Raw genomic sequence first — 26169 nt, forward strand, 5'->3', positions numbered from 1 at the left:
AAAGCACTTCATGGCTATGGAGGTGAGGGCTACAGGGCGGTAGTCGTTGAGGCAAGCGAGCGTAGATTTTTTGGGTACAGGGATGATGGTGGACTTCTTCAGACAGGTGGGGATGACAGCCTGTTCCAAGGACAGGTTGAAGATGTCAGTGAATACCGGGGCCAGTTGGTCGGCACAGACTTTTAGGACGCGGCCGGGGATGCCGTCCGGTCCTGCTGCCTTCCTGATATTCACTTTTTTAAAGATCCGTCTCACCTCATGCTCTGTTACCCTGAACACTGAGTCTCCATCAGCAGACCCCCCCCCCCCCCCATTGCCGTGGTTTGTAGGCTGGTGTTTTTATTCACAGCCTCAAACCTCGCATAGAAGGAATTGAGATCATTTGCTAAGGAGATGTCACTGTTCAGTTTGAGGGAGGTGCCTTTGTAATCTGTCATTGTTCTGAGGCCCTGCCACATGCCTCTAGAGTCAGCCTGTTCAAACTGAAGTTCAACTTTATCCCTGTAACGCCGTTTTGCCTCTATTACTGCTCTTAAAATGTGTTTTATACCTCAGGTGGGGTATCTATAAGCTGCAACATGAGGTAGTAAACCTAGCATGAAAGTGCACCATTTTAGCGGCTAATTAATTACATGTAACAGCTAAAATGATGCACTCTGGGGTAAGTTGAGCCATTTGGCCAGGGGCAAGTTGAGTCAGTGTTTCAGTTCAGAATGTTCAGGTTTAGCGTTTTCGTTCAGACCGCACTTTAAGGCATTCTCAGGCCTATGTTGAGATGGTTTCAAGTGCAATAATAAGAAAAAGCTAGACTGAATTGTGTTTAATAAATAAAAATACATCCAGATTTGAAGTAGTGACTGTTATTTCATTCAGTACAGACATGTATAACTATGGACTATCTTAATCCAGGTAGAGGTGGAGGTGGGGGTATATGGGGAGGGGTGTTAGAAGAGGGGAGGGGAGAAGGGAGGGCTGGAGGAGGAAGTAGGAATGGAAGGAGGGAGATGGCTCAATTTACCCCGCTCCTATGCTCAATTTACCCCATACTCATTATTACGTTACCATTGACTGAAGGAGTGCCCGTTGTCTTGTCAATGTAACATAATGAGGAGATGGTAGCCAAAGTGACCAACAAAAGATATTTAATGTATAATTACCATGGTTTTGTAAAACAAGAGTAACATAAAATAACAACAAACAAAACACAGAACTGTACAAACGGGATCAGCATCTCACACAGGGGAGAACAGAACAGTTATACACGAGGGGATGACGAGACAAGACACACCTGGGTTGATTACAGATGGATACACCTGGTAGGGAAACGATAAGGACTACAAGACCAGGACAGGGAACTACAACTAGACATAACACATATCACACACTGGGAACACCTGATCAGGGTACAGACACACCCCACACATAACACTCATATACTTACCCCAATGTGTAAGTTGTGCCACGAGACATGCTATAATATAATATTATTATCAAAACGGTTATGTTCACCCTGATTCTGATTGTCTGTAGGGATTCACAACATTCTGAAATATATGTTGATATATCAGTTAGCAACTACAATTGCCTTCATGTAGTGATCCTGAATATGAAAAGTCGCTCAACTATAGCATATGAATCAAATGGATAAATGCATATATGTGATAAATATGAGCTTTATAATCATATAGAGTCAACAGCATGACAAGATGCCTTGGTAGGAGACACCAACAGACACACATACTGTATGTGTTGCATAAAGCAATTAATAACATAGGCTGAGCAATAGAGAAGTCGGTACTCCAACAAGAGGCGCACTTACTTACTTATAAACCCTACCAGTCTTTTACTTAGGGTAAGGCCAAGGAGCACTTGTCACTGCCATCACTTCGCCTCATATCCTGGGGAGGTGGGGAGTGGGGCGACAGTGGCTCAGGAGGTAGAGCGTCTGGTGTACTTGTCTTGCTCAAGGACACGCTGCCCGGGAGGAGCGGGAATCGAACCAGGAACCTCTGGATTACCAAACAACTGAGCCACGATCCCTATCATCTCCATGAGTCCGTTGTTGTGGGGGAGGGTCCTCCAAGGTATCTTCAGAAGTGCTTCTGAATCAGTATACTGGAAATAGGATGTGAATCACACTTGATGGCATAGTTGCTATAGTTACTGTCACGCGTCATTATGTTTGCCACTTTCCCATGTTTGTTGCTTGGGTTCACACGGAGGACGCATATTGTCCCTACTGCATCAGCACAGACACTGTTAATATCAGCAGAAACCCCACCCTCTTTTCTTGATCACAACTGTAACTGTTGCTTCGGAGGGAAAAGAGGGCGGGGTTTGAGATCAATTAGTCAATTAGTACAAGGAGGCATTCAGGAGGAATTCACAGTATAATAAGCTACTGTACTAAACTCCAACCCACACACATGTAAACAAAGTTCAATACCAAGCGGGGCTCTTTTGCCGAGAGGTCGTAGTCTGACAGCATTACAGATTCTAGCATGGTCCAGTTGTCAAATGACCTGATGACTTCCTCAAAAGTTCGTTTTCTCAATATTAAAAATGATATACTTTATATTAACTGATTGCATGTTTTCTATGCAAACCGCTTTTTTAATCAAAAGTAGGACTAAATCTGTCATGGATAAAGGTAGTAAAGGGAGTCAAAAGTAGGATATTTTCTTTTAAATGTAGTGGAGTAAAGCTATAAAGTCCCCTACAATGGAAATACTCTAGTATACTCTTACAAGTACCTCAAATTTGTACCAGAAGCACAGTATTTGAGTAAAAAGTACTTAGTTACTTTTCACCCCTGCCTACTAGAGAGAAAGTAAAGCACTGTCTCCTGTGTAGCTGGTTGAGCTCTACTTAACCGCCGTCACAGTACATAAACCAGAAGATGTGCAATAGTAATAGCATGTTCTTAGCCTGTTAGACAAACATAATGTACTGTATCACCTGAGAAGATGAGCCCAATTCAATTGCCCTGGGTGTTCTCGTGAAAGACCGCGGGCATCTCTCTCAGAGATAATGAAGTCTTTATCGTTGACTTGTCCGTAATGGTTTCTTTTTCTACAGGTTTTCGTCTCTACTTTAAAAAGGAATGGGAACGACTGTCAGGGTTCGCATAAGGTCCTCGAAGTGCTTAAATTGCTTGATTTTTTACCAAAAAAAGTCAAGGCCTGGAATTCCTTGAAAACAGCCCATTTTTAACAAGGTGCTTAAAAAGTCCTTGGAATTCAAATCAACCATTTGCATTGAACGTTTTGTTCATCCATGAGCAAGTTGTTTTGAATCAAGAAATATATTTTTTTAATTTAAAGTGTAACTAATTGTAAGCCATACATATTGGATCAGATTCTTTTTTTTTATAAAAACTACTTAAAAGTGAATTGTATCCTTTTAAATGCCCTTTTAAAATAAACAATTTTGCTTGGAAAAGTCCTTGAATTTCATTTTGCAATGTCTGTGGGAACCCTGGACTGTAAATGGTAAATGGTAAATGGCTGCTTTTTATATAGCGCTTTTATCCAAATCGCTTTACAATTTGTTACTCACATTTTTACCCATTCCCTCAAACATTCACACACCAATGGCGGAGGCGACCATGCAAGGTGCCAACCTGCTCATCGGGAGCAGTTAGGGGTTAAGTGTCTTGCTCAAGGACACATTGACACGCTGGCTCTGGAAAGGCAGCAGTCAACGACCTCATCGTGCCTAAAGGTGCTCCCATAGTCGAGCGGACTGTACACGGACTGGACTCTGCAGAGGTCCACTGGACTCTTTGAGCCTTCATAGTCGAGCGGATCTCCGCGGACCAATTTCCTACATGTCTCGCGCCAGTTTACACCTCGCGCCAGTTTGTGTGACACCAAGTGGGCGCCGCGGACGTCCGCGCGTCAGAAAATAGGAGCTTCGCACTTGAACTCTGCTTTGGGTCCGCTTTGAGTACCATTTGGGTCAGCTTTGAGCCCGCGGGAGTCTGCTCCGTGTACGGTCAGCTCGACTATGGGAGCACCTTAAGACTGAGGACAGACTGAAGACAGACAGACTGAGGACAGACTGAGGACAGACAGACTGACTGAGGACAGACAGACAGACTGAGGACAGACAGACTGAGAACAGACAGACTGACTGAGGACAGACAGACAGACTGAGGACAGACAGACTGAGAACAGACAGACAGACTGAGAACAGACAGACTGACTGAGGACAGACAGACAGACTGAGGACAGACAGACTGAGAACAGACAGACTGAGGACAGACAGACTGAGAACAGACAGACTGAGAACAGACAGACTGACTGAGGACAGACTGAAGACAGACAGACTGAGGACAGACAGACTGACTAAGGACAGACAGACAGAAGACAGACTGAAGACAGACAGACTGAAGACAGACTGAGGACAGACAGACTGAGGACAGACTGAGGACAGACAGACTGAGGACAGACAGACTGAGGACAGACAGACTGAGAACAGACAGACTGAGAACAGACAGACTGAGAACAGACAGACTGACTGAGGACAGACAGACTGAGGACAGACAGACTGAGAACAGACAGACTGAGAACAGACAGACAGACTGAGGACAGACAGACTGAGAACAGACAGACTGAGAACAGACAGACTGACTGAGGACAGACAGACTGAGGACAGACAGACAGAGGACAGACTGAAGACAGACTGAAGACAGACTGAAGACAGACTGAAGACAGACTGAGGACAGACTGAAGACAGACTGAAGACAGACTGAAGACAGACTGAAGACAGACAGACTGAAGACAGACTGAAGACAGACTGAGGACAGACAGAAGACAGACTGAAGACAGACTGAGGACAGACTGAAGACAGACTGAGGACAGACTGAGGACAGACTGAGGACAGACTGAAGACAGACTGAATACAGACAGACTGAGGACAGACTGAAGACAGACAGACTGAAGACAGACTGATGACAGACTGAGGACAGACTGAGGACAGACTGAAGACAGACTGAAGACAGACTGAAGACAGACTGAAGACAGACTGAAGACAGACTGAGGACAGACTGAAGACAGACTGAGGACAGACAGAAGACAGACTGAGGACAGACAGACTGAAGACAGACTGAGGACAGACTGAAGACAGACTGAAGACAGACTGAGGACAGACTGAAGACAGACTGAGGACAGACAGACTGAGGACAGATTGAGGACAGATTGAGGAGGACAGATTGAGGAGGACAGACAACCCTTGAAACACAAAGGACACAGATGCACTTAACCCTTTCACTACCACACTACAGAAGGTTAACCCTTTCACTACCACACTACAGACTGTGACGACCCCCACTTCACCTGTCAAAAAAGGGGAGTCTGTTGACTCAAAGAGCATGGTGGAGTGGGTAGGTCGTTAGCCATATTTGAATCACCTGTGCAATGCAGAGAGCTGCCTGCACACACAGTATATATGTTTCCCCTGTCTAACCCCTCTGTCTGCTTTTCCCATCTACCAGGACAGGTTGTATCAGCCACCAAGCGAACCAACTTTGGATCCTTTGTCAATTCTGTTATACACTTGTGTTACGTATGGGGGTGAGTAGTAGTGAGTCCAATGGTGGAGGAGACAAGGAGAGACGGAGATAGGTAGCTATTTCTAAGGATGTGTCTTTATTAACACACACAGAGCAGCGATAATCCAGGAAAGATGCCAGGCGTCAACCGAGAGAACAGGCAAAAGTAATATAAGTGCATCACGAGTGGCTCAGCAAACTCTGACCAGCTCCTTCCCACAGGAACGGTTTTCTGAAGCCTCGACAACAAACTAGGAAACAGAGAAGGCATAAGTAGTCACAAACCAAACATTCCAATCAATTAGCAGTGACAAATACCAAATACCAACCACCAGGTGAAAACATTCCAGACTGACAGCTGGATTCCCGGGAGAGGGAACCCAGAGCGTTACACACTTGTTTGTTGTTTATCCAATTATTGTTTGTTTAGAGACCGTATCATTGGAAAGCTACACTCATTGGCTACAACTCTGTGCAAAGGTTTTCGAGATCACCAAATGATTGACGGAGCTAGAGCCCCGGGAGTCGGGGGTGGTAATGTGTACTTTTGCGTACTTTGGGCCACGCCTCACATATCGGCATGTAACTCGAGAACCGCTCAACGGATTTTGTCACCTGAAAGGGCAATCGACAGGCAACAAATAGGGCTTTAATTCTATCTATATATTGTATTAATTGAAATGTACACCCGAGCCACTAGAGGTCGGCAAAGTGGCATCGTGAATCGTCCTCATGTTAAGAGGTATTTGTTTTTTTTATTTTATTTTTTGTAGCCAAGAGTAAAGACCATAACCCTATCAAAAACAGTTAGTCATAGTGTATATTTTCATGTTTACCGAATATATCGGAAAAATGCTAATTATATCTCTTATCGTAAAACTGCAAGGAAATTACTAAATCCAGATTCAACCCTGCCATTGGAAAGATGAGCCTTTTCCCTATCTATAGATGTATGATTTGGCCATAATAAGGTCAAGTTTAAGGTCAAATATGAATTCATAATTAAAATCGATTATCATTTATTACTGTATCTACAAATCCTTCTGTTTAATCATCTTCCCTTTATTCATTTGCTTAGATTTTTTTACACTTGATCTCAATAAGGTGCTGAATGAGCTCAGTGAGCGAAATCTCTTACCCCGCAGATTTAACATGGTATTATTCACCGTCAAAGATGCAAAAATAAATCATAATTTATATTCTCCTTTTTCATTACAATTTACTCAAGCCTAGTAACAGACACAATATTTCTGACACTGGCAATACATACCCCCAGGTCCCTAGATGTTCCTAGATACCAAGAACATGCTAATTGACCTTGCAGAAGTGGAGCAATCTTCCATTTACTTAGGCATGTACCTTTAGGCGAAATTTCTGAAAATAGGCCTACCACTAACAGGTTAAATAAATTATTTTGTTAACTTGGCATCACGTGTGGACTCCCTATTTGTGACAAACCTCTTGTTTGTGACAAGACGGTTAACCCTTTCACTACCACACTACAGACGGTTAATACAGACCGCAGTGTGGTAGTGAAAGGGTTAACCCATCTGTAGTGTGGTAGTGAAAGTGTTAACATTATGTAGTGTGGTAGTGAAAGGCTTAACCCTTTGTCGCGTGGCAGGGTTAACCTTCTGTATTGTCGCATTGAAAAGGGTTAACCCTTTGGTAGTGTGGTAGTGAAAGGGTTAAGCTACTGCAATTGCTCAGCCAGGAACACCATGGCCAGTGAAGACTGCTTCGTTAACCCTTTTCACTGCCACACGACAAAGGGTTAACCCTTTCACTACCAAACTACAGAGAAGGTTAACCCTTTCACTGCCACACAACAGCATGTTAACCCTTTCACTACCACACTACAATCTGTATTAACCGTCTGTAGTGTGATAGTAAAAGGTTAACCTTCTGTAGTGTGGCAGTGAAAGGGTTAAGGAGACAACGAAATGGCAAATCGTGTGCACCTGCCATTATCTCCAAGAACTAGGACACAGCGTGGAGCTCTTCCTTGGAGTCGCCACCAGAGTGACTGACTGGATGTCGCCAGGGTGGTTAATTAAGCTGAAGAATAGTGCACTTATTAAAGCACAACATTTAGGACAAAGGTAGCTTTCCGTGACAGAAAATAAATTCACATAATGGACGTGTCGCAAATTGGCCCCATTTTACTCCAAAGGGCCAGCGAATAGCAAATACAGTAGCATCACTTTCCTCATGAATGGTAAATGGACTGCATTTTGCATAAATTGGACCAAAGCGCTTTATAACTCAGGTTCTCAGGAGGTAGAGCAGTCGTCTGGCAATCCGGAGGTTCCCGGTTCGATTCCCGCTCCTCCTGGGCAGCGTGTCGATGTGTCCTTGAGCAAGACACTTAACCCCTAATTGCTCCCGATGAGCAGGTTGGCACCTTGCATGGTTGCCTCCGCCGTCGGTGTGTGAATGAGTGAGTGGATGGGTAAAATGTGAGGAAGAAATTGCAAAGCGCTTTGGATAAAAACGCTATATAAAAAAGCAGCCATTTACCATTTAGAACTTATGCCTCACATTCACCCATTCATTCATACGTTTACTTACCAACGCCGGAAGCAACCATGCAAGGTGCAGACATGTTCATCGGGGGCAGTTAGGGGTTAAGTGTCTTGCTCAAGGACACTTGGACACGCTGCTAGGAGGACGACTGATGCCTCAAGAGCTCTACTTTCAAGTGATATCTTTAAAGGGGCACTTCACCCCAAAAAAACAATGCTGTTTTATTTTGCAGATAGTCTCACACACATCCAAAAGCTCTAGTCTAAACCGTTTTTCACACATTCATTTAGTTTGACAGCTGTTGAGAATAAATTAGTTTGAATAATTCCTATTTATTCATCAGTTTCATGGAGCTGTAATTAACACAACACAAGGATTCAATGTTGCTGATGATCACTGGTGGCCATATTCAAACACATTTACTCAATAACTCCAACTAAATGAACGTGTGCAAAACCAGAGTTTTTGGATGTGTATTACATAAATCAGCATTGTTTCTTTAATTTCACTCAAGCTTTAGAATTGAGCCTGTGAATATAGAGGTATCAGCTGATATTGAGGAGTCCACAGATACCAGTTAGCCGCTAACTTATCTGGAAAGCAATGTTATTGCGCTGCTATTTTGGTCCTCGGGGGGGCAGATTTGGGCTCCATAGGGAGGTGTAGTGGTTAAAGTCATTGCTGTTTCCCGCGCGGTCCACCGCACTTGAAATTGCAATGTATTCTCAATGGACACATTTCTAAATAGTCTTGTGTAAAACAAATAAAGCATGAACATTGGCATTGTGTACCTTTCTGTTCTGTGTGGAGGTTTCTCTATGACAACACGTGAAACACAAATTCACTCATAATTCATAATTATTATTAATTTACATATATATATACATTTATTTTATTTATATATATATAAAAATTTTATTTTTTTAATTATTATTATTTTATATTTTTTATATTTATTATTAGAAAATTTTTCCTCTGTAAAAAAAATGCCAGTGAATTTTTTCTTTTTAAAAAATTGCCAAAATTGACAGCTCTGAGCAGGCCTGCACTGCAGTAATGACTGCAGTAATTATTCGTGAAGAAAACTTCACAGGTGTGACCCAATGTTATATAAATAATAAATAACAGCCAATCGAAATAGGCTATTAACTTCGTCTAAGCACGGTCTGTGCAGTTAAACTCTTGCCATTGAATGGAGGATTGAATGATTGACAGCCCTTGCCATCCAATACATGGAGGTTGAATATGATTGGCAGCCTTGCAAATCCAATCAGAGATTGCTGCATTGCAAAGTCAAAACGGGTCCATCTGCAGGTTAGGTTTAGCTCTGGCCAATCTCAAGTTTCTCAAGTTTCTTTATTAGTTGTCATACAGAAGTACAGAATACTTTTATACAAAATGTGACAGAAATAAGCATTTTGTATAAAAGTATTCTGTACTTCTGTATGACAACTAATAAAGAAACTTGAGAAACTTGAGATTGGCCAGAGCTAAACCTAACCTCCGACCCTGCAGATGGACCCATTTTGACTGTTTGAAAGAGCAAGGAAGTAGTTTAGTTGTTGTTTAGTAGAAGTAAGCTGTACAGCTATAACAAGTAAAGTCAGGCTAAATTAAACTTTGCACCAACATTAGGACCGAAGTATAAACCAGCAACTGAGCAACATGAAGAAGTGGACTTATGCATCTGGATCAGAAAAAACGTTGTGGATGAAAAAGTAAGTAGGCTAGTGTGTATTCTTGTTTACCAGAGAGGAGATCCGGTACAGGAATCTAGTTCGTTGGTTGACTTAGTTTTATTACATTGGATCCCATTTTGTCACAGGAATGATTTGCCTCTATAGGATGGAACCCAGGTAGGGAATTTCATCTTTCCTTTTAAGATAAGATAAGATATTCCTTTATTGATCCCCTTGGGGAAATTCAGGCATCATAGCAGCATGGGGGAAGGGGGGGGGGGGGGGGGTACAGGTAGTGAAAACAACACAAGCAGTGTAAACAAATAGGTCAATATAATTTACTATCTAACTAACTGAAATATATTTTCACAGTGTCACATAAGGTGCAGTATGCATAAGGTAGTGTTATAATTTACTATCTAACTAACTGAAATATACATTATTCATTATTCACAGTATCACAGTATCCACATAAGGTGCAGTATGCCTAAGGTAGTGTAAGTTGTCCTCCTTGGGTTCCTATAAGTCCCAGGTCGATGTCTGGCAGCAGTTGCTGCCCACTGTTGTGGAGCCTGATGGCCACTGGTATGAAGGACTGTCCGAGGCGGTTAGTTGAGTGTCGGGGGGGTATGAGTCTGTGGCTTCCTTGTCACCTTCACCTAATATGTTTTGATCTGGTCAGGTGCGCTGTCACCTAAAATGTTTTGATCTGATCAGGTGCGCTGTCACCTAAAATGTTTTGATCTGATCAGGTGCGCTGTCACCTAATATGTTTTGATCTGGTCAGGTGGGCTGTCACCTAAAATGATTTGATCTGATCAGGTGCGCTGTCACCTAAAATGTTTTGATCTGATCAGGTGCGCTGTCACCTAATATGTTTTGATCTGGTCAGGTGGGCTGTCACCTAAAATGTTTTGATCTGATCAGGTGCGCTGTCACCTAAAATGTTTTGATCTGATCAGGTGCGCTGTCACCTAATATGTTTTGATCTGGTCAGGTGCGCTGTCACCTAATATGATTTCATCTGGTCAGGTGCGCTGTCACCTAATATGATTTCATCTGGTCAGGTGCGCTGTCACCTAATGTTAATATGTTTTCATCTGTGTCCACTGACCACTGACACACAGTGGGGGATGTTTTAAAAATATAATTTAATATATAATATAATATAATAATTTGTGCTTCACCTAAAAATTTGGTCAGCAGCCTCCACTGGTGTGTATTCATCCTCAATCTATAGCTCAACATGAACAGATTTGCAATTATTCGTAAAAGTAGCAAAATAACAACGTTTATGTTTTCGTTCACTGAGAAACTACACAATGGCTATGACGTGTATTAGGCGACAGCACTGAACGACAGGCGTTCTACTGGTGTAGTTATTTTTTTAACAACAAATTAAACAACCTTTTAAATTAACTAACTTTATTTCAACCAAAAATGCTTAAACAATAATGTTAGTGATAGAAGGGAACTCATTTTGTGCAAAAATGGAAAGCTTGCCAATGATCATGAGGCAGAATTATTACAATAGCTGATTCCCAATGATAAATCCCTATACAGGTGGACCACGCGGGAGACTAAAGTGACGTCAGACTACACCACCTATATATCTCCATATCTGAATGTGTTTCTACCATGGAGAGCTACCTCCGTGCCAATTTTTTGTCACAAAGTGCACAATTCCGCCCTATATGGCAGCTAAACCGCCCACTGAGTTGGTGACATTGCCAGTTTATGATGCTTTGCATCTAAAAGGTTGTTCCTCAAAAACATAGATGTGAAAAATAAGGCTTTCACCATCATTGTTGTCATCATCTGTTGAAATTCCACTTCACATTTTAAAACGTATAAGTACGTGTAGCAGGTGCCACCTAGCACCTGCCACGAAATTCGACCGTGCCTCGAGTGGGAGTCGAACCCCGGGCGTCTGCACCGGGGCCGACATAACAAACCGTTGCGCCAAGAAGGGAATTCCCCTCTAAGCGCTCAGTTTGTATGCCTCTGGGGAGTGAGTTTTACACACTTCTATGTGCCGTAGTCACACTATCGCGGCACATATCCGTTACATTCACCCCCCCTAAACTCACACCACCCAAGGCATCCGGGTCACGGCACCACTGTAGCAGGTGCCACCTAGCACCTGCCACGAAATTCGACCGTGCCTCGAGTGGGAGTCGAACCCCGGGCGTCTGCACCGGGGCCGACATAACAAACCGTTGCGCCAAGAAGGGAATTCCCCTCTAAGCGCTCAGTTTGTATGCCTCTGGGGAGTGAGTTTTACACACTTCTATGTGCCGTAGTCACACTATCGCGGCACATATCCGTTACATACGCACTCTGGTAGCCTACTTTAACCCTTTCACACACGCCACACTACCAAAGGGTTAACCCTTTCACTGCGACAACAGAGAAGGTTAACCCTTTCACTGCCACACGACAACGGGTTAACCCTTTCACACCGTCTGTGTAGTGTGGTAGTGAAAGGGTTAAGGCGCTTTGGATACCAAACGGTATATGTGTTTTATTATGTTATGTTATCTTGATTTATACGTTATACGATTCACTTAACGATTCCATATTCCAACCATAAATGTGCATACGACTAGAATCTGGCAGCAGAAGAATGCCATGGTGTGTTACATGGTCACTCTGGTATGTAATTACACAGATGTTAATATGGGGACCCAGGGTATATGGCCTCCTTGCAGAGTCGCAAGTTGATGTGTCTCATCATGTTTCCTCCTGCTTTTCACTTTGGGGGCAAGGACTAGCCGACACGCCTCAGTTGCTCTTGTAATTATCTCCGCTACTCTCCCTCTCTACACCAGTCTCACCGTGGTGTGTGTTCGGTCTTCTTGGCAAAGGCCAGAGTCTCGTTCCCCGAGGACGTTTGTCTCCAGAGAGACGGGCAATCTGAGGCGCCCAGCCGCAAAACGAGTATTCAATATTAGATTCAATGTTTTTTTTCTCCCAAATTAAGATTGAGGAATTAAATTAAATCTCACAATGTTATCTCTTCGGTCAAATCGGCCCCTCAATTGTACTTGCCCTGATGGGATGATAGCGAAAACCCAGCGTTTTTTTTCTTTTACATCATACTGCATAATCCTATCAACGTGCATTTGTGCTCAATATGTCCATTCATATGTGTGTGTGTCTGTGTGTGTGTGTGTCTGTGTGTGTGCTAGTAGGCCTTTTCAGTGACTAAACATATCATTGAGTTCTTCAGCTTCTCAACACCGGGTCAAATTGGTCCATATATCACACTTCGCTCTGTAATTCAGTGCAGCATTACGGGGCCAGATCTTAATCCATGACTCAATCCGTGGATTCGCTCCATAATGTGCAGCACACACAACAGCGCCGCCTTCCCCACACACACAAGCTTTAGTGGTCGCCTGCGTGCACCAGATAAAGACAAACAATGGCTAATATGCTGCAGAGAGACTCCATATAACCAGTGTTTCGGAGACACGCGTTTGTTCTCACAAAGGCTAAATGTATTTTGAGTGGCAGATTAGGGATGTTGGTCACGGGCGATGCATTGTCAACTCTGAAAAGTAGGGTAAATGTGTGTTCGGGTGATAATTCACACGTTCTCAGACTAAACGGCGGGGCGGAGAAAAGGAAACGCTACACTGTGCTCCGTTTGGAGATATGTGTTTCGCAGTGTGTTTAATTATGGTTAGCGTAATCCCTTTAAATCCTTTCACTTGGCTTCTGACAAATATCCCTCTTCAAAATGGTCCTTTCGCAAGGAAACCATGATCTCCTATTTCTACCAGTATTTCGAACAGTTTACCCAGTCTATAATATTAAACTGCCATGGTCCGGTAAACATGTACAGATCCAGTTCTTAAAAATCGAACCTCTACTACTGCAATGGCGCAGTGTAACGCCTCGGTAACAGCACTGCCAGGTTAATGGTGCATGATTACCGCAGTAGCAGAGCAGAGCTCAGAGTCCTGAGGGCTGCATCTGTAAAAGCCTATATTTACACTAGAGCCAAATTTCTATGGTATTTGCTACACTATTTGTTTGAGAAAATGAACATGTTACCAGTACAAGGGGATCAATAAAGGAATATCTTGAGGTGGTTTGGGGCGCCATTTTGTCATATCTTTGAATAATAGGTTACCGCCTCAATATAGTGTTTTTTGTTTGTTATGTTTCTTGATATGTTGCTTCCACTTCAAGATGAACAGGATTTGTGTTCTATTGTCATCTGGATAGTTGAGGAGTGTCAGCCCTCTAGGGAAGATCACTAATTTGACCAATAGTGGTATCACAAAAATGCATGTAACAATATGAATGTACATTTTTATATATTTGTATATACGGCCCATGGGGACAATAACGTGTGTTGTCGGGCCTTATAAATAAATTTGATTTGATTTATATGCATGTAATTGTTTAACAGTGTTAAGTGTAGATAAAGGATCAGTTGCCTTTATTAAAAAGAAAAAATGGAATAGTCACTGTAACTGAGGGGTACAATTCCCTGACTGTATTGATAAGTATGGTATCATTAAACCACTACCGCTTTATGTACTTTAATTACTGGCCATACAGTACATGATATATAAATATGATGAACACTTCCCACAATGAATCGGTTCCACACAAAGTGGTAATTAAGTATTTATTGCAGCAAAAGGTACATAATATACTTCTCTATTTTACTTTGAATGCACTTGTAAGGCAAAGGAATGTGCGTAGGCAAATCAATAATGAATGTCCATTCTCTGGTTACGCAGGAGGTAATTATACAACCTGCATCTTAGGGAATTATATCTATGGTACACTAGTAATATATAGCGGGAGATACTGGAAGGGTCCCCCCGGTTGTAAGCCAGCAGGGGTAGAGGATCTGTCGGTAGATGACTAAGGAGACTCCAAGTACAGGAGACGGTGCAATAGTCTCTTGATCCACAGACGAATACAGCTGTTCTCCGTAGACTGTAGCTCCACAGTGAAGAAAGCTAGCCGGCCTCAGGCTCTCTGAGGCGCAGACTCGACGTGGCTCCTCACAGGGTAAATCCCACACGTGTAGGCGTCGGCTATTCTCCGCTCCATAAATCACAGGACCAAAACAAATATAATCCAGCCTCAAAGGGCTATGTAGTCGTCGGGTAGATTAATCCAGTGTACATGTCCACACGGTTCTTGTCTAGGTCTCCTCGGGTGAAAGCGCCATGAAAGCAGCCCAGCCTGGATAAGCACTCTAGCTGGTACGAGGAAGCGTTGGTGATGCTGGTCACTGTAGAACTTTAGCCGCACGATACACTATACACAAATAGACTATTACTGACTTAATAGAAATATGTCGCACTCGACGGTATAGCGCCAAACTCTGACAATTCAGTTATTAATTCGCACGCGGTCTCAATGCTCTACTTGGGGCCAAACAGGCCATACTTCACCGCACGGAGTATCGTGGGTGAGGCTTCAACTTATTGGGTAACTCTACTTCTGTATTCACCTGCGCCATATTTATATGCACGGCGAACAATCTAGTGCCAACCTCATTTCTGTCTCGTATTCCTGGGCAAGGCCGGGCATGTACAGACATGTCTTGACGGTAGCCTTGAACCTGACTCTGGAGGCATGGCCCTGGCGCCTGTGGACCGCTGTCCAATAGGAGAACGAAACATCATGGTCCGTACTAGGCTAAAGGGATATTCCGTGTATATGTACAAGGAATATACAAGGGATATCAAACGATATACAAATACTATGCAATATATATCAATCAATAAATATATATATTCGGTTTAATCTGATCCTTTGTAACAGTCACAGTTATTCCTATGCTTTATCAGACTAATGCATGATCAGTCAAGCAACAATAAACTGCATGCGTTTCCCCCATATAGATAGTCACTCACAGAAATTACAGTCACAAACCATGGTCCATGTGTAACAATCTGCCCCCTTACAATTTAACAATGTGGAAAGAAGTTAGCTGGCATTATCAAAGGCCACGTTTACACCCTCCAAATTTGTACAAACAGTTGTTCAACGACATGTTTATGATTGTTCAGGACGGTCATAATTTCCGCCGACTTAATGTGGGATTGTGCTTCTTACCGCCACTGTATTTAAAAAAAAAAATTATAATAATAACAATCACAATGAATTGAGGAAACACTGCAGCAACAGGACGTGTCAAGTCTCTAGCTCGTGTGACAGGATCCTTGAAAGCTGCTTGGATAACGTTAGATGCTGACATGCTAGTCTCTCCTCCCTGTCTGCGGCTGCCATGTCTTAACATCCTCTAGTATGTTAGATGCTCAGCCTCGCCATGTTCAGCATGGGCTCTACAGCGCTGTGCTGGAGTTAACGGCTCCGGCCTCAGGGCTGCAGAACAAACTCTTAAGTCTCTGGCTTCCGCATGACGTGGCCCTCCTCCCTCAGAAGTGTAAACATTGTGAAGACAGATTAGTTCTGCTGCAGTGGGTAAAGAAGATTAGCAGAGATTATTAACAAACATGCTGGATTAAGCAGATAGCATCACTCCCTACTTTCTCAGACATCCCAGCATGCAGCTATGGAGCACAAGTTGGGGTGTAATCCTCCAAACTATGAGAGCTATTCATTTCCAGGGCTTTGCATGACTATAGGTCCACAGTATAGTCATACAGAGGCAGGTGCCCTCAACCAAAAGAGAAACCCTCATTAAATCTGGCAATGAATCAAATCAAATCAAATTAATTTGTAAGGCCTGACAACACACGCTAATGTCCCCATGGGCCGGACACGTCTTCTTTAAACAAGTCAAGAAGAAACATCACAATAAATCAAGAACAAAACAAAACACCATGAAATTACAAGATAAATGTAAAATAAATTAATTAATAAATGGATGCAAGTGCAACACTCCCAGACATACCCCACGCGAAGGTAAGGAAAAACTCACTAAAAACCTAGCAATAGGAAAAAAGCACCACAGGCAATGTGGAGGGGAGAAACCTTAGAAGGGCCGTTCAAGGGGGGATCTCCCTAGATGTCTAGGGCTCATGGGAGACCATACGCTTATCTCCCGATTCGATACCACCACCAATACTTGGGTGCCGATTCTGCTATTTTAGTAGCGTATCATGATTCAATGATTTATTTGTGGTTTCTGTTCACTGATTTTAACACTGGTCCATATTAAATTCTTGTTATGTTGGATTTATGTACAAATCGTAGCTGGCTATCTATATTTAACCAAAACAAACAGAATACCGACACTCTATTAATCGTAGGCAATGAATGTTTTATCGAATCGGGAGGCAGCGTGGCGATATCAAAATCGTCACGACAAAGAATTGCGATACTTAAGTGAAATGATTTCTTTTCCCACTCCAACTAATGTCTGTGATTTGAATACCATTATACACTTCAACACTTCTACTACATTGCGGTTCTATATCCGCAGGTGCTATCTTAATCAGTCTATACCACAGGGTTAAAACATGTGGGAATACTGGTCTATAATTCAAAGACCCCCCCCCCCCCCCCCTCCCTGCAGCTGAATAGCACATGGTTGATAACTGTCTCCGTACAGTAATAGTCATCACAGGGATTGATCTGCAGGGGGCCGCAGGATTCAATCTTCTTCTGGGTCTCAATTAAAGTCAGATTTAGTGACATCATGCTGTATAGTTGAGCGATTACGCTCAAGCTGTTCCGTGAGGACATTATACTTGGCTTATGGGAACCGCTGCTAATTGAAGGCCTTCGGTTTCTTGGCCTGTGTGCCCCAGTGAATGCCCTGCAGGATATATATATATATATAGATTAACTTGGCCCTTGTGTCCGTCCGTCATGATAAAAACAATGAAAAGTGTTCTGCATTCTGAGAAACGACTCCGTCTTGCAGGGTAATGATTTGTGTCTGCTTTGAATGGAATGGTCCAAACTGAAAATCAGAACTCTGCAAGAGACGACCACCCATGGGACGTTTGTCTCAGAAATACATGTTATTGTTTATCAGACTTGTTTCCCCCCCCCCCCCCCACATAACGTTATCAAAGTTTGTAATAAACACATTGATTTCCCTCTGATAAGCAATTTCCCTGCCATCTGGAATGAGGGCCAATGTTTGCCTTACAGGGAAACTATGCGGATGGATCATTTAAAAATCGGTCTGTAATAATAGCATTGATCTTTTCCTTAACGGCTGCATGCATCTGCTGTTCTGTATCTTATCGGAGTTCCTCCAGACTGAGCTGCTACTAGGCCCCTGCTATCATAGAATATCTGATCTCCAAATTGCAGAACAGTGCAGAACTGAGACCGCTTTGCCATTATGATCATGTGGATGTGGGCTGATGTGGCGTGAGTTTACAGCCCTACTCATCATGGTGTGTATAAGATGTGTCAGTGTAAGATGTACCCAAAATAATTGTATTCGTTACACTCATGTGGTCGGTTTGATTGATTGATTGATTAAAAAACTTTATTAACAGATTGCAGAATGGGTACAATACAGTACGGCTCAATACATACAATTGTTAAGGGGATGCAGACCAGAGAAAGACGTTCGCCTTGTTTACATCAGGGTCCCCCATTTTCAATTAATCTTAACATATATGACAGACACACAGATAGACAGTACTGCTACATCTAGACATTTATGACATACCAGATTTACAAATACAGTACTGTTTGTGATACAAAAAGAGTCTACACTGTGTGTGGGGGTAATATGAAAATTAGGGTTCTTCAAACAATTCCTAATCAAACTGAGATGGCTAATACTGTAGTATGAAAACATACCACGGCGCCAAACGAGTTGGATTGCAGAAGCGACAGTGAAGACCATGGACCCTTACTAAACTACTAAACGCATTTGTAATTCACCAACTCCCTCCCTTGAGGAATGACACATAGTGTGTGCACTAGGTGAACACATGCTTCGTATGTGTAAATGCTGGGATCACAGGAATCGTCTGACTTTAGTGTGTGTGTGCCAGAATAAAGTGCAAACTACTTCAATCAAGGTATTTTGTCTCACATAACATTGTAGTGTTTATCGCCATCTAGTGGTAAAGAAGAGTAATTACGATGATAATAATGTATGCTCACATTTTCTCACTGTCTAGATAAGTATAGATTAATTCATAATGGATGTGATGCTGAATGAAATGGGGACAGTTTTGGTCTATTTATGCTCCCAAGACCACAAACAAGCATCACATAATAATAATAATAATAATAATAATAATAATAATAATAATAATAATAATAATAATAATAATAATAATAATAATAATAATAATAATAATAATAATAATAATAATAATTAATAATAATAATAATACTTGTTATTATTATTATTATTATTATTAATATGATTAAGTAGCCTATGAATTATTACATATAAAATAGTGCATGTAAAAATAGTTCATAGGTAATGTTAACAGCCCCCCCCCCCCCCAAAGCAGTAACAAATATTATAGCAGGCCTAAGTCCTAAGACCAGCTTTCCAGTGCATCCTTTAGGTTTAGTAAACAGGTTAAACCGTCTTCATCATGAGCCGTTTGGTCGTCCTGGCTCCTCTTCAGCTAGTGCTTCTCCTTCCTTCATTACAGAGAGTTGAGTAGTCCTCATCTCCACCGATGCACTCTCCCTCTCCCTCTCCCTCTCCCTCTCCCTCTCCCTCTCCCTCTCCCTCTCCATCTCCCTCTCCCTCTCCTTCTCCCTCTCCCTCTCCCGCTTCTCCTCATCCAGTTTCTTGTAGTTGTAATAATTCATGACGAAGAGGAAGATGCCGGACCCCAGTATCAGCACGCCGCATGCGATGTACATGTATTTATAGTCCTCGAAAATATCAATGAGCGCCCCTGAAAGACAGAAGGACACCTGATGCATTCATATCAACTTGAATATTACATATTACACATATCGATGGCTGAACCGCAAAACCTCCTATCTGCAAAATTTCTGATTTTCTGATTTCACTTTGGATGACGAGAAACCTCCTACAGTATCTGCACCTATTCAGTCTCTGCCTGCAAGATATTTTCCAAAAAGCCAAATGCAGTGTATTGTATTGGGTATCCTTAAAAAAAAGTGCATTCTGCAAGAAAACAACACAAGGTTTTGCGTTTCAGCCATCGATATAATACAGTAAATGATCTGAATACATACTGTAATATAATACAGTATGTATAATACAGTATATCATCATGTTGATAATGATACCACAAATGACATCTGACACGCACATACACACACACACACACACACACACACGCACACGGGCACACGCACACTCTGAACCGTCTCACCTGCGATGGGAGGGCCCAGAAGCACCGGGCCACATTCGATAATGGTGACGAGTCCGACGGCACTGGAGAACCGGTGAGCTCCGACGAGGTCCGTCAGAACCTCGAAGATCAGCGCGCACACCATGCCAAAGGCCAGGCCAAAGAAGACGGCATAGACCACCAGGCCATGGTATCCGGGTAGAAACGGGCAGAGGATGTGGCAGGCGCCATTGTACACGACGGAGAAGCTGAAGAAATACTGGATCCTAGGCCTGATCCATTTGGTGTTGGCTATGAAACCGGTTCCGGGTCTGGCGAACATGTCCACTGAGGCAAAGATGGAGAGCAGGAAGGCGGCGGAGTACTCGTCGACCCCTCGATGCCTGGCGTACGGGGCCAGGAAAACCACCGGAGCGAAAAAGCCCAAAAACATGACCACGTTACCAACGAGGTAGATCAGAAAGCCTCGGTGTTTGAAAAGTGACAAATCGATGAGTTTGTTCGTGCAGCCCCCGCTCGCGTCGGCCCGCTTCTCTCCTCGGTCGGGTAGAAAGCGCTCGGATGGTGTATCGATGTCATCCGCGGTAGCGTCCTTCTCTTCAGCCTCAGCTTTAGCTTTGGGTTTTTGATTATGGACGGGTCTCATCAGAGCGCCGGCGACGCAGCAGTTCATGACGACGCCGCCCAGGATGAGGAAGCTGCCTCTCCAGCCGAACCGATCGCACAGGAACTGGTTGAGCGGAGCCAGGGCAGAGAGGAACACGGGGCTGCCTGCCATGGCGAGCCCGTTCGCCATTGGCCTCTTGACCTGGAAGTAGGTCCCTATGATCGTGAGGGAAGGTTGTAGGTTGAAGGCGAGGCCAAAACCTGTTGAAATATAATGTTAAATGGTGCATTTATATTATCTCTTTGATCCCAAAGTGCTTTAAAATTTGTTCCTCACATTTTTACCCATTCACTCACACATTCACACACACCAATGGCGGAGGCGACCATGCAAGGTGCCAACCTGCTCATCGGGAGCGGTTAGGGGGTTAAGTGTCTTGCTCAAGGACACTTCGACAGGCTGCTTCGGGAGTAGCGGGAATCGAACCAGGAACCTCCGGATTACCAAGGCGACTGCTCTACCTCCCGAGCCACTGTCGCCCCGAATGTTGTGCTTCATCAATACGACGTCATCCATTTCTGTGTGATCTCCATTGGATCGTCAACCTCTAATGTGGTCGGTATCCTAATCTTTTTCAATCATTCACCGAAAAGGGAACGTCTACCATGCCGTGGTGGAGGTGCATGGGAGGTCCTTCAAGCATCCTCCCATGACTGTGAATAGAGGCATTGCGCAGAATGTCGTTCTCTAGTTCTCTCGGTATCTGCCTGCGGCCATTGGTAACCCCTTTCAAAAGACATGGTATTACTACTGTGAGTATTCTATTGTGATTTATTTTGTATATTTCTCATATAAACACACAGCGACCATTGTTTTGCACATAGCAATCGTTACACAAACTATGGTTGCAACGTTACAGGCAGCCATGTTGGAAGAAAGAGAACTACTGTACATGAACAAGCCTCTATTACTGATCTGATGAGGAATTTGATACATATCCCATAAACGGTTTCCCACATTTACATTATATATATATATATTGTGTGTGCATGTGTGTGTCTAACATTTAATTAGAGTTCATTAGTCTCTCACGTTTCCCAGGAGAGATTCTGGACCAATAACTGTTTCAACGTTAATAACAGCTTTAATACATCTCACGCTTCCAGGGATGTTCAGCAGCTGCAAACCACATTTCTTAACGGTGTTCCTGAAAGAATGCAATGATCACTATTAAACTCAATGCTGAGATAATGAACATGGAGAAGGGGCTCAAACCTATAACCCTATTGCTAATATACTCCATGCAGATGGTTAATAATTCATCAACCCTAATTTGTTATGATAATATTCTAATTTGACGCAATAGCAGGATTAGCCTTGAGAAACCCCATTACTGAAACACCCATTGTGATAAATATTTTGTTCACTGCATGGTATATTAAAGGCTTGGCCCTCAATCGTCAGTCAGTAAACCTCATTCCATTTTGCTCTCTGAGAGAGTATTATTAACCATTTCACTACCACACTACCAAAGGATTAACCCTTTCACTGCGACAATACAGACTGCCACACGACAACCGGTTAACCGTCTGTAGTGTGGTAGTGAAAGGTTAACCTTCTGTAGTGTGGTAGTGAAAGGGTTAAGCTGAATTGGGCGAAAAACTAATATGATCAGTTCAGTGCACAAATAAAAGCCAAAGTTAAAATAATATAAACAATATATGATGAGGAATTCCTCCCAGGTGTTGCATAGTATCTGATCAACTCTTATAGAAAACGTTTTTTAGATGTAAATGAAGAATCTACCTTTTCTTCTAAACTAGAGGTATAGTTCGTTTTTCTGCAGGCTACTAAATGATACATTGATATATACCTATTCACATCTGCCTGTACATTCCTGCATATAATCCTTTTTACATATCTGTGTAGATGATACTATATATATCTGTACATATCCCTTACCTACTCTTACTAGTTACGCTGCTGGCCAGTATGACTTACTACTACCATACTCAGTTACGTCTATTCTGCATCGAACATTGTACATATGTCTATACTGAACACTGTGACCTCATTTTCTACTTCTAAATTACATGCTATACTATGTTATTTGATACTATCTTGTCTAGCACAGTCTCTGGAGCGTAACAGTAAGAAGCATTTTGTATGAAAGTATTCTGTACTTCTGTATGACAACTATTAAAGAAACTTGAAACTTGAAACTTGAAACATAGTGTCTTTATACCTGTATCACATATTAACACTACAACTCTGTACATACATCTGATTAGCACTATACTCAGTAGTACTAATTTAGTTTAATGACTTGTACATTGTATATTACTATTGCACTTTACTGTTACATTTGCACTCTGGTTGGATGTCAAACTTATTTTCGTTGTACTGTACTTGTGCTGTATGATGACAATACATTTGAATCTAATCTAATCTAATCTTTTCTGTAGAGTCTATAATGAAATACACCAGAACTTTGAAAATGGACAAATTGACTCCCCTCACTACTGTACCTTTAACTCATTCTGCGCCAAACACAGGATTTCTCATGTTTCAAATCTAAGCGTTGAGCGTCAAACACGAGATATCTCGTTTTTAGTTTCCTTTTCCTTTTTTTTCGATTTTATCATACTAGGCACTCGCGCGGGCCTTGCGAGTGTGGATTGGACGTGCAATGACGATTGAATCCCGCCAGGTGGCAGTATCACCTACCTTGTGGAAAAGCATGGGCCCCACAGCCCCCAAACAACCACAGCCCCACAAACAACTAGGGACTCAACTAGTAGGTTGTGAGCAGGACGCGATCGCCTAGAGCGAACTACTGGATATTATGAAAAAGACTAAATGGATTATATGGACGATGATTATGGATGATAAGGTGCCTTTCCACCAGACTATGTTGGACTATGTTGGACTCAGCACTACTGGTAAAACGTAAAAAAAAACTATAATCAAACCGACCAATGAGGAAACCTATTCAGCTCCGTCTATAGTCTGGCCCGTATAGTAGATGAAGAAGACGACCCCTGACCATGCACCGCGGGAGACAGAGGCCCCCGGAGAGACCTCCACTGACCATGCACCAAGGGAGACAGAGGGCCCTGAGAGACGTCCACTGACCATGCACCGAGGGAGACAGGGCCCTGAGACGACCACTGACCATGCACCGCGGGAGACAGAGGCCCCCTGAGACCTCCACTGACCATGCACCGAGGGAGACAGAGGCCCCCTGAGAGACCTCCACTGACCATGCACCAAGGGAGACAGAGGGCCCTGAGACGACCACTGACCATGCACCGAGGGAGACAGAGGCCCCCTGAGAGACCTCCACTGACCATGCACCGAGGGAGACAGAGGCCCCCTGAGACCTCCACTGACCATGCTGTTACGTCTGGTACTCTAGCGAGTGCCAGCACTTTAACTAGTGTTCTAACTATTGCGACAGTGTCGTGTTATTCTGTTGAGTTTCACGTTACGGCATATGGCCGAACGTGACATTGACGTTGATGTTCTGGTGTACGTTACAATGCATGTGTCTTCAGTTCAGTAAACACCGACATGCTGAAACTACGTGTTGTCTGATTCTTCCAACATAACATTGGCGACGAGAGATGGCTGAATTATCTATCCCACCCCCTCCACCCTTCCTACCGCTGCCCGGTGAGCCGCCCGTCCCGTGGGCGCGTTGGATTTCCTCGTTCGAGACGTATATTCTGGCTACCGGTTTGGACTTGTCCGCGGTGAGAAAACGTGCATTACTACAGCACTGTTTAGGCGTGGAGGGACAGCGTGTGTGTGAAACGCTCGGCACATTAGACAGTGACACATATACGTCGGTGGTGGCGCTCCTAAAGGGACATTTCGCCACTCCACAGACTGCACTCCTCCGTCGAGTTGTGTTCCGACGGAGACATCAACGTACTGGCGAGTCAATAACGCAGTACTGTACGTCGCGGACCTACGGGGCTTGGCTAGCTCATGCAAATTCGGGGCATTACAGGATGAAATGGTGAGAGACCAACTCATATTGAACACTGACAGTGATAAAATCAGGGAAAGACTACTGTTGGAAAATGACGAGCTGACATTAGCAGTAGCTATTAGACTAGCAGTGCAGGTGGAATCTGCTATGAACTGTGCAGCTAGTTTGTCTACCTCCCCCCGCCCCAACACACACATGCCAGTAGAGGCTGCGAGCACGCTCAGCTCAAGGGTGTCCCTCCTCAATGTGAGTGCAGACGACGGCGGGGACAATATACTGCTAGCCTCCCAGTCACGTGACCGCTCACGCAGAGCCCAGACCTGCCCTGCCCGTGGCAAAGCCTGCTCCAACTGCGGGAGGCTAAACCACTTCCAAAAGGTCTGCAGGTCAGCCCCAGCTAGCGCTTCCAAGCCACCGACCACTATCATCCATAATGTCAGCTCAGGACGAGTGCCATTCAAAACATGCTCATTGGTGGTTGGTGACATCACACTGCCCCTCCTCCTCGACACTGGAGCCACAGTGTCTCTATTGAATTGGGCGACATACTCTCAATTCTTCTCCCACAAACCACTGGGCCCGCCCACCACCACCCTGCGAGGCTACGCCGACTCCAAGATTGACATCGTTGGCTCCCTCCAGCTGCCGGTGAGGTACGGAGAAACATTGCACGCCGAGGGACCAACCTCCTCGGCCTCGACCTCTTCAGTGGCCTCGGTTTCTCTCTGCTGGACACCACAGGCTCAGAGATCCACACCGTCACCGCTGTCTCCTGGCAGCAACAGTGGCCGGCACTGTTCAACGGCGTGGGCTGCCTCCAGGGTTTCGCTCACCAGCCCCTGCTAGACCAAAAAGTGACTCCGGTCATCCAGCCCCTTCGCCGCTCCCCCCTGGCTCTCTGTGAGGGCATCGCCACCGAGTTACAGAAGATGCTGGACGACGACATCATCGAACAGGTGAATGCGTCACCCTGGATCTCCAACTTGGTGGTAGCAAAAAAGAAGACAGGGGACCTGCGACTCTGCGTGGACATGAGAGCGGTAAACAAGGCCATCGTCCCTGATAAATACCCCCTGCCAACCACAGAGGAGCTCACCGCCCAGTTCCACGGGTCCAAGGTGTTCTCTAAGCTGGACCTTCGTCAGGGGTACCTCCAGGTGCCACTACACCCAGAGAGCCGCAACCTCACCGCGTTCATCACCCACAGGGGGGTCTTCCGTTACAAACGCATGGCTTTTGGCTTAAGCTCTGCCCCCAGCTGCTTCCAAAAGATCATGGCCTCCGTCTTCGCTGGGATCCCCGGGGTGGCCATATACCTCGATGACATCGTGGTGCACGGGGCCAACGCCGAGAGTCAGTACGCGAGCTTCCACAGTGTCTTAAGTGCGATGGCGAAGCACCACCTCACACTCAACGGCGAGAAGTGTGTCTTTGCCACCACGACCATTGACTTTGTTGGGTTCCGCCTCTCGGCTGACGGCATGTACCCGCTCCAGTCAAACACAGAGGCCATACACAGTGTCCCAGAGCCCACCTCAGCGGCC

The 26169-nt window shown here is 44.0% G+C and overlaps 1 protein-coding gene across 1 annotated transcript in view; it reads right to left on the reverse strand.

The window, feature by feature from the left end:
- The window catches only part of LOC311244178 (monocarboxylate transporter 2-like), a gene marked incomplete at its 3' end in the record, with an annotated part of 67942 nt that overhangs the window by 10170 nt on the left and 31603 nt on the right, over positions 1 to 26169 (reverse strand). Inside the window, exons 4-5 of the mRNA XM_084333585.1 lie at positions 20043 to 20888; positions 19377 to 19595 (exon numbers count right to left, since the gene is read on the reverse strand). Of these exons, the coding sequence (XP_084189711.1) occupies positions 19377 to 19595; positions 20043 to 20888 (1065 nt within the window). The remainder of the gene's footprint in view (positions 1 to 19376; positions 19596 to 20042; positions 20889 to 26169) is intronic.

The sequence above is a fragment of the Notolepis coatsorum genome, assembly GCF_963971535.1.
Source record: "Notolepis coatsorum genome assembly, chromosome: 17".
Lineage (NCBI taxonomy): Eukaryota > Metazoa > Chordata > Actinopteri > Aulopiformes > Paralepididae > Notolepis > Notolepis coatsorum.